Source organism: Cupressus sempervirens, chromosome 6 (genome assembly GCF_028749045.1).
Source record: "Cupressus sempervirens isolate cs-2001-9-10 chromosome 6, ASM2874904v1, whole genome shotgun sequence".
NCBI lineage: Eukaryota > Viridiplantae > Streptophyta > Pinopsida > Cupressales > Cupressaceae > Cupressus > Cupressus sempervirens.
The window spans coordinates 247,531,187-247,545,111 of NC_143123.1; the positions used below are offsets into that span (position 1 = coordinate 247,531,187).

The 13,925-nt window shown below is 32.9% G+C and overlaps 1 protein-coding gene across 6 annotated transcripts in view; it reads right to left on the bottom strand.

Annotated features, from left to right (window-relative positions):
* Positions 1 to 346: 346 nt before the first annotated feature.
* The window catches only part of LOC149552171 (putative RNA-dependent RNA polymerase 5), a 282,261-nt gene continuing 268,682 nt past the window's right edge, over positions 347 to 13,925 (bottom strand). For all 6 annotated transcript variants that reach the window (XM_089787663.1, XM_089787659.1, XM_089787664.1 and 3 more), the window contains 3 exons: positions 1,215 to 1,368; positions 941 to 1,116; positions 347 to 770 (listed from right to left, as the gene is read on the bottom strand). In XM_089787663.1, the coding sequence (XP_089643789.1) occupies positions 549 to 770; positions 941 to 1,116; positions 1,215 to 1,368 (552 nt within the window). In that variant the 3' untranslated portion in view covers positions 347 to 548. The remainder of the gene's footprint in view (positions 771 to 940; positions 1,117 to 1,214; positions 1,369 to 13,925) is intronic.

Consider the following 13,925-nt stretch of genomic DNA (forward strand, 5'->3'; position numbering starts at 1 on the left):
TCAAGAAGTTTCCATGACAACAAAACTCGAGGACACCAAGAAGATTATGAATCTTGTCTTGCTCCACTACAAAGTATTCTTCAAGTAATCTACAAATAAACAAAGACAACCATGGAGAGTTCACCTCCACACCAAAGCCTTGATGTGAGGCCACGCCTCGAGCTAAGAGAACTAGTAACCGATCGAGTGACATCTAGAAAATAATCATGACACTCAACATCTAGTTCTTATCCAAGGTATGCACAACAACTCTCATAATAAACCTATCACTAGGGAGAAGGTGGATTTTTTCAGGCAGGAGATGTCAAACATGAACACAAATCATGTCTCTTCTGAGGCCACCAAATCACATAAACTTTCATTTTTTTATCTTCTTATTTCCTCAAAATAAAATTACTTTGTATTCACAAGAAAAGGTTTTTAACACCTTACTTTCTCCTTCTCATTATGAGAAGAGAGTTTGCATTGACTTGGAGCCCAACTAAGGTCCTTCTCACATACATTGTCACTTCTACCCTATTCGATAGTGAGTAATGTCAACACTCCCTTCACAATATAAAAGGTGAAACAAGAATGTGCTCTTGCTTCTGATTTTCTAGATACATCTCACAAAGAGCTTCTCCAGCCACTCTCCATGCAAAAAGGCATTTTTTGATTTCCTTTACCTGTCGTGCATGTTCATAAACAACTTGATAGATTGCAGATGCCTCCAAATGGATTTGTTGCTTGGGTTTTGGAGAATCCTTTGGGCTTGTTGCTCCATATAGAATCTGTAGGAAAAGTGACAAGACTAATTAACATTTGAGAATGTAAAAAAGAGGCTACATCCATAAAACTAAATATGCTAGACCTAATTTTAGTAAGCTTTAAATCTAATAGTGTGGATTATATTAATGCAAACATTAAAATATTTAAAGTTATTAAAGTCTGAGTTGTTCACCTGCTTATACTTTTGTATAACACCAATTGCATTTTCTCCACGTTTTAATTGATTATTTGAATTCAATGCCTTGGACATTTCAAATTTGTACTCATCATAATGTTCTTTCCATCCAACTTTGAGCTCAGTAGCATTGGTGTCCCAGAAGCAAGGAATGGTCCATATTTCTACAGAATCTAATACAAGTAGGATTTTCAATTTTTTCATTATGCAGCATTGGAAGTAATCGATCATCATTGAAACTATTAAAGAGAACTATGAGTGATAACCATACCATCCGATCTGGAATAAATATTTGAAAGAGTCAAGTCATAGATCTTCCCTAATACCGAAGATGACTTGTAATAACAAGTCACACTATTATCTTGGCGCTCCTCCTTCAAGAACTGAGGTTTTTTCTTAGAAACTAATTCTCTTGGGATATTCACCTGCTTGCACAACAAAATAAGCAATAGCTAATTAGGAGCAAATATACCTTAGACAGTAGCAACCATAAATCTAGGTATCTAAAGAAAAGAATTACAGACAATTCATCCAAAGGTAAAGAATAAAGGTTTGTAAACAAAATGAAACAAAGCACAACTAAATAACATAATGTATGTGAAACCAAAAATTAACTCTCGACCTCTCCTTAGCTTCCCCATTTACTGAAACTACAGTGCAATTGTAACATCAACCATGTATATTGAGTCTACTAGTAATAAGAGAATCTATAATGAGTCCATAAGAGGCGATTAGACTTTCCGTTCTTTTTATTTTATTTTAAAATTTAACTAAAAGCATAGTTGCAAAAATTGCCAAAATACAAGTGCTTTAAAAAAAAATCAGATAACCAAAAAAGATGTAATAACCTTATTTAAAAAGGTCAATTCCTACATTACCAAATGCAACTAGAGATTGCACTCAAAATGATTTGTATTTTCTATTGATATGAAAACTAGTTATTAGAGGTTGATTTCATTTATTTTCGTATGGTATGCATTAAACTCAAATATTCAGTTATCTACAATGGAAATCAACTACATGTTCTACAAAATAGTATATTTGTGCTTTTAAAGAACACTTTAAACAATTATGTTTTTTAAATATTTGAAAAATTTGTCAAATGAATGCTAATTTTATTTTCAAGATTTTAAAAAATTTAGATAGATCAAATCCTTGTTGAATCCAACTTCTTCAACTATGATTCTATTATTTTATCAATAGTATGTCTTGACATAGTGTCATATCCATTACTTATATCTTCATATATGATCGATCTAAAGTATATTGGTGCAGGAGCACCTAAATTAAAAGAACAAAAGGAGGTTAAGGGTCCTAATGTGAGAGTGTTAAATTTATGAGTGATTTTAAATGTATTTGAGTCCATTAAGGCAAGATGTAAAGACTAGGGAAGCCATTTGTTATAAGTTGTCAAAATTGTGCAAGGTCTTAAAGTGGTCAAGAAGGTCAAAATATGAAAGAATGCCTTACAAAGACTATAATTTATGTGAAATGTATATTTAACTCCATCTTAGGGAAATTAAAGTATCCATGCAAAGATTTGTCAATGTTAAGAGTTCAACTTGTAAAGTTGTAATGCAAAATGCATAAAATGTTGTCTTGAAAATGCATCATGATTAAAATAATGTAAAGAGTTGGTTCAAAAGGTAGTTAGGAAGTTGTAAATTACCAAAGAGTCTACAAAAATTGATGTATTATTTAAACCAAACCATAATGGAAGGAAATAGTTACATTTGAAACAAGTTTGGAGTAATTCTAAGTTTTTGTTTTGATTGAGTTTTCAGTTTTTGTGTTGGTTCCAAGTCTTGTACACACATCTACATCTTGGAAACAATGTATAATCTGTATATTTTGATATTAGGATGAATAAAATTTCTTTTGGCTTTGGTTTGATTTTATTTCATTGAAAAATGATCATGTTATGACAGTTTTGGTAAAAGTTATTATTTGCAAATTTGAGGATGCCTGCCTATAGTCAAATTGAAACGTTTGGTACAGACACTGTGAATTAATCAAGAACTTTATTTGTATTAATTGAAAATACATGTGAACTATCTTTCATTTCCAATTGGTTTGAGTCGTTTTAAAATTCATATTTGTTGAAGTTATGTATTGTTGTGAAGATTGGTCAAGATGTAAAGGCTAGGGAAGCCATTTGTTATAAGTTGTCAACATTGTGCAAGGTCTTAAAGTGGTCAAGAAGGTCAAAATATGAAAGAATTCTTTATAAAGGCTAAAATTTATGTAAAATGTATATTTAAGTCCATTTTACGGTGATTCAAGTGTCCATGAAATGATTTGTCAATGTTAGAGTTTAACTTGTAAAAGTTGTAAAGCAAAATGCATAAAATGTTGTCATGAAAATGCATCATGATTAAAACAATGTAAAGAGTTAGTTCAAAAGGTAGTTAGGAAGTTTTAAACTACCAAACGGTCTATAATGGAAGCAACTAGTTACATTTGAAACAAATTTGGAGTAATTCCAAGTTGCTATTTTGATTGGCTTTTCAATTTTTGTGTTGGTTCTAGGTTTTGTGCAAACAAGTATGTCCTGCAAACCATGTATAATCTGTACATTTTGATATTAGGATGAATGAAATTTATTTTGGCTTTGGGTTGAGTTTATTTCATTGAGAAATGATGAAGTTATGGTATTTATGCTAAAAGTTATTATTTGCATATTTGAGGATGCCCGACTACAATTAGATTGAAATGTTTGATGGACACTTGTGGATGAATCAGGGACTCTATTTGCATTAATTGAAAAATATATATGAACTATCTTTCATTTCCAATTGTTGTGAGTCATTTTCATTCAGTTTGTGTAAGTTTTGTGTATTGGAGTGAAGATTAGTTTTTAAGGATCTCCATTGAAGTTACATGCAAAGATTGTTATTTTTGTAATTATCTATGTATTGGAAAAATTGATGACTAATGGATTCAAATTGTAGACTCATATATTGTTAATTGAAAATTGGTTTGGTGTCATTTGGAATTGGTTGGAGAATGTTATAAGATGCCCTAGGCATGGGTACTAGTTTTACTTATTGTTTATGAGAGTAAAATTGAGTCTCGGTACAGACATCATAAATTGTAATTTGTTTATTGGATTGGGGTCAGATTTGGATGTGTTGTAAAGCTAAATTTTGAACAATTCCTCCAAAGGGTTTGGAAATAAAGTTTCAGAAACAAAAGTTATGAACAATGGAATCTGATATAGAAATCAGAATATGCAAATTAAGAAAGGTTGATATTTTTGTCTTGAAAAATGTTTTGTTTTACCTCATGAGATGCCTCTAACAATGGGATTTATTTAATGGATGTTGAAGGGGTCAGAAGGTATCCCATTTATTAGTTGGTTTGTAATATTCTCTACATCATATGCAACGATCATCAACCCAAATACATCGATTTCCTATCATTTTTCTCTTCATCAAATGTATGTGATTGATTTGTTTCTTCAATAATGAAGGATCATCAATGTGTCTTACTAACAATTGATGTATCTGATTAATAAATCATTGATTGTATCCTAGAGAAAAGTAGTCAAATGATTGTAACATCTTCTTTTATTGGATATCAATGAGGATTGATTGATCTATCTTTAACCATGGAGGGCAATCGATATGACTGCTAACTATCAATATCAAGTCTATTAAACCTATAATTATCATGTTGACTGATGTACAATGATTATCAACTGCTTCTATCTTCTTCATATAAGATTGATCAATATTTTTTGATCTATAAGTTTCTAATCTAATTCTGCTTTCATCACTATTGAAGATGTAGCTACAGGAGATAACTTTCTTCCATTTGAGGTAGTCATCTTTGTTTAAGATAAATGTCTTTTATTGCAAATTGTTGATAATCATTTCAACATGCTAAGTATAAGATTATTTTAAAGTCATTTGCAATTCCCAGACATATGTCTTTCTATGAAACATCAATTATTTCTTAATATGTTCCATTTATTAAGGCATCAAATAGACAAAATGTCTTATATTACTTATGTAATGAAGGGTTAGATAGCTAAAGACATTGAAGAGACACCCATTTGTGCAATGACAATGTTTCAATTTGACAAGGCAGATTAAGTTGAAGCATTTTTCTTTTGTGTTGTAGACAGACTAATTCATGTTTGTATTTTTGTAGTTTGTCCAAGATGTCAATTTTGTGGTTAATGTTTTTCATGTTCCTATTACCTCTAGAAATTACACCCTATCTCAAGTATCAAAATACTAGAGATTTTTGGAGAACATGGGATCAATCAAAAGCTATGGGTGACCTATAGCTGGACCGAACCTCCATATTCTAGGTTGGTTCCTATTGTATTTGCAATGGTGTATCGCTTAATAACAGGTCACTAGAAATGAAACTCCTGAGGAAAAGGCATAAGAAAGATTGATAATAAACAAATGCATAGGTAAAATGGTGACACGCCAAAAGGATTGTGATTAAAAACAGTATTTCCTTGAGCACAAACTGAAAACTCTTAGCAATTGATAAACTGATACAATTTCTGACACACTAATCTACACATAAGTATTTGAAAAGAAGACCAAATACTTGAAGGTATTAAAAGGAATCTAATCACAATTAACACATGCAATGAACTAGTACAAATTTTGACCTGTATAGAACAATGATAGTCGTGAAAGGATGCTTAACAAGACAAATCTTAAAGGTTTCAAAATAAACATTATAAGAGATATCAACCATCAATCTGCATACAAGGACATGACACCAACAATAGATCCCAAATACTTAATATATTTCTCCAAGGTTTTGAAAATATATTTCCAATCTAAAACAATACTGGGAAAAAACAATGATAGTAACTAGAGGTCTCTTCCCAATATTGAATGCCTTCTCAAGTACAATTGATAGAATATATCAAAATCCTCCTTTACTAGCCAATAAATGACCCCAAAAATAAGGAGCCACTTTGGGTCAAAATCATGGAAAAAGCTCTAAAAAGGTAGTCAATACTCATCAAAATGACGACTAACTGATTCATAAATAGCAATAAGTCATAAAGGAACCTATGAATCACTCTTAATTGCCCATGAAATGCTCCAAATGGCTACAAAGAACTCTAAACAGATTGGACAAAGTCAAATTCAACCTTGAACTACCTCCTAGAAATATTATTCATGACTTTAATTGATAATACTAAGTCTTCAAATATAGCATTCTTCATAACTTCTAAGACTAAGTATTTCAACACATGTCACATTGACCCATCAATTATAAGAAGAAATTCAAATTTCCCTCTTATTTGCATTAGGAAATAACAAAAATATTAAAATGATTTATAAATATCATTTAATACTTTTGTTTTACAATATTGATTAAATACAAATAGAAAAATCCTAAATAACACTTGGCTCTTATTAGTCAATAACCTCTAAATTCTCATCCCCAACCCACGACATGTATAAAGCTTTTGGAGAAGGAAATAAATAAAGATTAATGAAATGGTAATGCTCAGATTCTGAATACTTATGAAAATGAATTTGGGGCAAACATCAACGGGCCCTTGGTCTACTGGTGAAGTTGAATGGCTCACAATGAGCCCACCAAGGATCAAGTCTTGCTGAGTGCAAGGCCATAGACATCATAAGGGATGAGGTCGGGATTGTGCCCCGAGTGAATTTGGCAGCGTGGATGCTCCTCAGTCCTTGGCTCTTAGCCAAAGAGGTGTTCAGTATTCAAGCACATGTGGGCTCGTATCGGGTACCTTAAACTATTAATGGTGGCCTTTGCTGGTTGGTAGCTCACAGGCTTCGTGCCTCGCTGGGCTGCCTCGCACGTCTGAACCCTCCATCAAAAAAATTAAATTTGGGGCAAACATATTACCCACGCCATAACCCTAAAGGTTTATTCATTTTTCACTTTTCATTTGTCATGAAGTATTAGAGGGCTCAAGAGGGATGGAAATGTAAGGTTTTGTTTCATTTGTAGTCGCCATGTCTGGTTCATGCTCTGATTTCTACATTTTCTTGGTCAAATCTAACTGTTATACTGGAGAGTTAGACTTTGTTGATGACTCAGCACTTATACTTACAATATTTAGCTGTTGTTGTGGCTCAAAACTTGTTGTTTGGCTGCCATGATGGAGTTTTTCCTTCTGTCATTTTGCTCGATCTTCTATCTCTTACATAGAGGTAATGTTTTTTGTAGCTTAACTTTTTGTCATTCTTGCTTCGGCATTAACTAGTTATGCATTCACCTTTCCCTTGCTTCTCTTGCTTATGTCGTAGTATGATCTTCTAGAGTGGTTTTCTGTGTTTTGGAAACATGAATATGAAAGACTCTTCTAGGGTTTTCTTATCATCTTTTCTTCATTTGTGGCACCATTAGTTGAATTTTTTTTGTAAATGTTCCTTTGATATTGACACTATTATGATGTTGTTATAGCTGGGCTGTATTTGGAGAAACATGGTGGAATTTGTACTTCTGCTATGGCGTTATTGTACATTTAGTCTTTTGTAGCTTGGATGTTATTTGTTGGATCAATGCCATGACTTCTGGAAACCCTACTCCTTTTTTTTGGTGAGCAGTTTGGTTGCAGTTGTTTGATAAAAATTGTATCATGAAAGAAATCTAGAACATTGCCTCTAGGTTCCTTCTGATGTAATAACTAAAAGTGGTATTTTCACTTTTAAGAGAATTTTGACCATTTCCATGCATTTCCTTTGACATTTGTTCATTTATGCTATCTGGGTGTTTGGCTACAACAACGAAATGAAAGACTCCAATTTGTAGAATAGGTGATCAAGGTTAATGTGAATCTCACCAAATTTGGGCTTCTTACTACTGCAAGTCTATTTGGATTTGATGTTATGGCATTAATATGGTTCCAAACTACCAATATAGCCTCATACCATGTTCCTTCCATAATACAAACAACAAGCTCCTTTGGCTACCATAATTGGGGTTGCATTGTTAAAGATATTATCATTTCTGATTCATATTTTGTACTTGTCAACCATTCTGTAGTGATCTTATAATATTGTTTAATGCATGAATGTTGAAACTATGACTTTCTGATTATTTCAATGAAGTTGCTTCTTGGCTGATTGTATCATTCCTCTTTGAAAGTTATCAAATAGATGTAAAAGTTTCAACACAATATTATTGATTTATCATTGAAATGTTTGCCTCTTTTACCTTCCTTGTTATCAATAAGCATTAAATCTTTTTTTCTTGTAGAAACTAGTACAAAAACACAATAGAACTAATTCCTTACTGCTTCATAGCATTTTTATTTTGAAGTTAATGTTTCACTTCTTAAGCCTTTAATGAAACTTGTCTTTGTAGAACATTCTTAAACTTTGAATTGGATGAGCGTTGCCAGTCCATTATCCTCTATTATAATGTTTCTTTTTCCTTGTACACTTATGCTCAATTTGTAGATCTCATTCATATTTTGAAACATTATCTCACTCTGATTGTAAGCTACATTTTTCCTCCCTTGAATGCATATATCACTTATCTGTTGCTGATTTTCTCTTTGTTCAAAAATCTAAAATGGCACTTTTGGCCAAAAATTGAAACTTTTGTCCCTCTTGCTTACTTTTATCATACTATATTCTAACTACTACTTCAACTTCATAGATCCTATCACTAATAAGTACGTCAGGATCAATAACCTTGTGAGAGCTTGTTGTTATATATGTCTAGCCATTAGAAACAAGAGACTACACAATAAACAAACATGTTAGTGGTAAAGCATTTCAGTGCGATTGTTTTCCTTTCTTTGCTATTGCTATGCATTTCTATATTATGAAAATGTGTAGCATCTTACGAATATAAAACTGATGAAGTGGTGAGATATTAGCATTGCTTAGATCCATTGGATCTAACATTTTTCCTCTTGTTATGTAGGATTTGGAGACTTGGAGGGAACAAAATGTAGAACAAAAACCACATGGGAATGAGAAGACACAACTCAACCAATCATGATAGGCAATGAATGGTACCCATGACCCTTTCCTTGCTCTTTTAGTTCTATCATGTTATTCATTTTCAAATAGTAGGAAATTATAGCAATAGTTTAAGGGTTGCTATCATAGTCAATTGTGTGAGAGACATTTTACTTTCAGCTTTTAAATCATTTCATTGTTCAATGATTGTAAATATCAATTGTATTGCTATGATGAATAATACAAGGACATTATATATTCTTTCAACACATAATGAACATGATCTCAATATGTATGAACTGAATTAAGATATAAAATGCTTATATAATTGCATGAAACCTTTGCAATCAGAACTAAATTTCAATATGTGTAAAAATTTAGTAATATTTTTGGTGACCTTTGTCGATTGTCTGCCTACTAGACTTTGACCAACTACCTTTGATAGCCATTGGGAATGGAGTCTGAGCTCTATGCATTCCCAAGACCTAGCCTTGACATGACGTGACTACTAAAGTTTGCTGGTTGGGTTTGGGATGCATGTGAATGAGCCTAATGAGACCTAAAACCTCTTATTGGACCAATTGACATGTATGATCAAACTCAAGTCTCAACTTTAGAAGTTGAAACCTTCATAGTGGACCATCTTAGGTATGCATATAAGAATGTATGTATTGAATGGATACAAATGATTAGTAGATGTGTGTGTATGCATATGTGTAGGACTGCCAACAAAAGTGATTATAAACTTGACAACGTAACACTAAATAGCCGTGACACTAGATGTATGCATATACATGTGTGTGTTGATTAGATGCATGCACTAAACACACGCATTGATCTGTATAAATAAGGTGAGCAGGTATGGAAAATGAAACTTGAACAACCCAACCCAACAACTTAGCAAACCTAAAACTGAAGGAAAACAAGAAACTACCTAAGGAAAGAAAACAAAAACTGACATGTGTTTGGACAACACTAAGGAAAACTTGACTAATATGCTAATGCATTTATTAACAAAATGAAACCTAACCTAGAAAACAAAAATCGATAAATCATACCTCAAAGCAATGCTTGAGGTAAATACCATTAACTAGTATTGGTAGCACATTTCCTTCCATAGTTCATAATTGATACACATTGTGCACCTTGCATTCTGCAATGATAAACGAGCCACTCCACATATGATCAAATTTTGAATGATCCTATACCTACTTTTGAGTACATCCCACTATAGCACCAAATCACCTTCCTTAAACAACTTAGGAGTTGTTTTTTTTTTTCATAGAACTGCTTTCTTTGCAATTGATGGTATTCCATTTGTTGCATATCTTTACCTTTGATTTCTTCTAACTCTATCAACTAAGCATATTTGACTCCCATAGGATCTCCTTCAAAGAGCATCAGTTGACTCGCTATATCTAGTGTAGGTAATTATGTGGTGATAGCAATTGTGCCTCCTTACCATATACTAAATATAGGAAAAATTTCCAATAGCTTGCCTAGGTGTTATCTGATCAACCCACAATGCAATTTTTAGCTTAGAGTGCCAATCCCTTTGATTTTCCTATAACATGCGCTTGATTATCTTGATCAACCACTTATTTGTAGATTTTTCCAACCCATTACCTTGAGGAGGGTAGTAGTTAGAAGAGGTGTTGAGGTATATCCCATTCTTCAAAACCCAAACAACAACCCTCAATCCAACAAATGCCAATGCATTATCTAAGATAACATAATCTAGTGTACCGGACTTGGCCGCAATGTCTTCATAAAAGCACAAGACAACAATTTCATTAGATTCTTTTATGACAATTGCTTTCATCCATCTTGTGAAATAGTTGGTCACTATTAAGATCCATTTATTCCTAACACTAAAAGGTGGATTTATGGCACCAATCAAGTCAATTCCCCATCTCATATAGGGTTGTTTCACTTAAACTAGATGTAGAGGCATTGTTGGTAATCTCTCTTTTCTTGCAAACATGATGTACTTGACGCACTTTCTAATCCAAGCATGAGAGTTTTTAAACAACGTAGCCTAGTAATAACAAGCTTGCATTATCTTCCACTTAGTAGTTCTAGATGAATAATGACCTCCAACTAAACCATCATGAAACTCAAAAAGAACCTTAAATACCTGGTCAATATCAATAGATCTTGAAAGTACCTCATTATCATCCTTTCTGAACAGTATGTCATCTATTAGCACATAAACAACAGATTGCAGCCTATAATAACTCCTTTTAACCTTATCAACATATGGTGGACACTCACTTGTTTTGAGGAAATGAACCATATCCTTTAACCTATTGGTTGTCTTATTATCATTTTTTGTAGTGTGTAATACCATAACCATTTCCTTTTGCTTATCATCATGTTGATTTTCCTCACCACTTAGCTCCTCACATAGGCCCTTAACCCTAACCAACTTAGTCACTTGGATTTCTACATCATATTCCATCACTTTGGTTCTCTAGCCAACCTGCTTTTCATTCAAGTCTCTACTTAAAAGAGACTCCTTAACACTTGGATGAGCTGCTCGTAGAAATATCTTATTATGTGTCAGCAAGTGTCTGAATTTTTTAAAGCTTTTCATAACATCAAGCACATGTCTCTCAACAAAACTATACCTCTGTTCATAACCTTCAAGGCCTTTGCTGAAAAAAGTGATTGGCTGCTCCAATCCCTCCAAATTAGGCTATACCAACATACCAAAAATGACTTCAAGTCCTCCATACATGTAAAGAATAAAATCCTTATTGAAATCAAGATTTACCAATAGCAGGGTTGCTGCTAGGGCCTCTTTAATTGCCTGAAAATGGTCCTTTGCTTCTCTGGTCCAAGTAAAAACAACAGTTTTCTTGAGCATAGCTCTTAGTGGCTTAAGTAATGCTGCAATATCAGGCTGAAACCTTCTGACAAAATTAATGTGGAAAATAAAACTTTGAAGCCCCTTTTTCTTGTTGAGCTAAGCATAGCTCCAAAATTGTTGCAAACTGTACAAGGTCTAGTGTGATGTCATCTTTTAATACAACATAGCCAAGTAGCTTACACCCTCATGGATAGAAAAAATAGACTTTTTGGGACTCAGTGAAATACCAAACTCTTGACAGCACTCAATAATCTGCCTTAACTAATACATATTGCAATATATGCTCCATTGACAAGAGGATCCCTATATTTCAACGAGACTACTTAAATCTCTAAAATCGACACACAACCTTAGCTCACCATTCTTCTTCCTTATGGGAACCAAATTTGCAACCCAACTAGTGTGTTTGATTGGAAAAATTATTTTGCTTTCTATCAATCTAAAAACCTCCTTTTGCATTAGTGGCTCCAATCTGGGATTAATGGGCCTCTATTTTTGCCTAACCGATTTGGTTGTTGGTTCTAACTCAATGGTATGTTGTGCAAGCTGTGGAACAAAACCCTTCAAAACACTATATTCTCAAAGAAATATGTCACTAAACTCTTGGAATAGATTAAAGAATGACAATTTTTCTTTAGCAAAATGTACTTTACCAATTTTAAGATATTTTCTAGGTGCAATCTCTAAATTCTCATTTTGATTTTTTTCTACCAGCAAGTTAGCTTTACCAATTTTCACTTGGTCATTTGAATTAAAAACACTTTCCAACATGACTAACCTTTTGGGCAACTTATTATTCTTTAGCTGAAGCACATGATCTCCATATTGATCTTTATATCTCTGCTTGTTTAAACTAGCGAAAACATCCTCTTCAAATAGAAATTGCAAAATTTGTTCATCATTTTCGAAAACTTGCCAATTGGTATTATTATCAGGTAATGAAGGTCTAATAACTATCTTAATGTGTTGTTGGTTAGATTGTGCTTTAATGTTATCTACAATATCATGTTGAGCTCCCACGGCTGCCAACCTATCAGCATGTTGGTTTTCAATATGCATGAATTGAATTAAGATGTAAAATGCTTATGTAATTGTATGAAACCTTTGCAATCAGAACTAAATTTGAGCATGTAAATTTTTTATAACAGTTTCTTGTGGTGATGATCGTGAGTAGCATCCATTGCTATCAACAAAGACTTACATGTGAAATACAAATATCACAGGTTCAACATTATTGTTTAGAGCATGGTTTATATTGATTGTTAGGTATCCGCAGACTCTTAGGAGAAATCATTTTTGTACCAATTTGTGAGCTATTTAGAATTCAAACTCTTATTACTCAATAAAGCAATATTTTTTGATGTGGTTAGGTTTTTCCCCTCAAGTTGGTGGGTTTTACTAGGGTAACTCCATGTCTTCTGTTTTGTGTTATCTGTTGTTTTTATTGTGTTATTTTGCTATAAAATCAACAAGGTATCAACACAGGCCTAAAAGCATAACTACAATTGGATTCATTCAAGCAATGTAGTCTTATTTTTTTCTTCTTCTAAATAGGTTTTTTTAATCAACAAATATGGTGAATGGTATAAAGGTTGAAGATAGGTTTGATGGCGCATCTAATTTCAACTTTTGGAAATTTAGAGTTTTTACCTTATTGGAAGAAGACTTTATGTAGAAAGGTGTGTCCAAGCCATCTGATGAACCTAAGAAAACTCCATGGAAGAAGAATGACATTAAGGCTAGAAAGTTTTTGATAGATTATGTAAAGGATCAGATTGTCCCTATCATATCCAAGATGAATCGGCCAAAGTTATGTTCAAGACTCTTCAAGACCCGTATGAGATCAACAATAGGGGAAGAGTTCTTGCCTAAAGACAACAACACCAGCATATTAAAATGACTAAAAGAGAGTCACTCATTTACTAAATCATAAAGATTACCGATTTGAAAGATCAGCTATATGCCACTAGAGATATAGTTGAATTATGTTGGCAATGAATGGTCTTCATCAATCTTTATCCAAGTTTGATTGTATTAGAGTTCATTGTGTTCAATAGAAATACAATTTGATAGCAAGAGAAAATGGAAGAAGCGCTCATAACGAAGAGAATCATGTTCTTGCTACTCAATTATTTAGAGGGAAAGAAAGACAAGGGAGAAAATAAATTAATTCCAATTC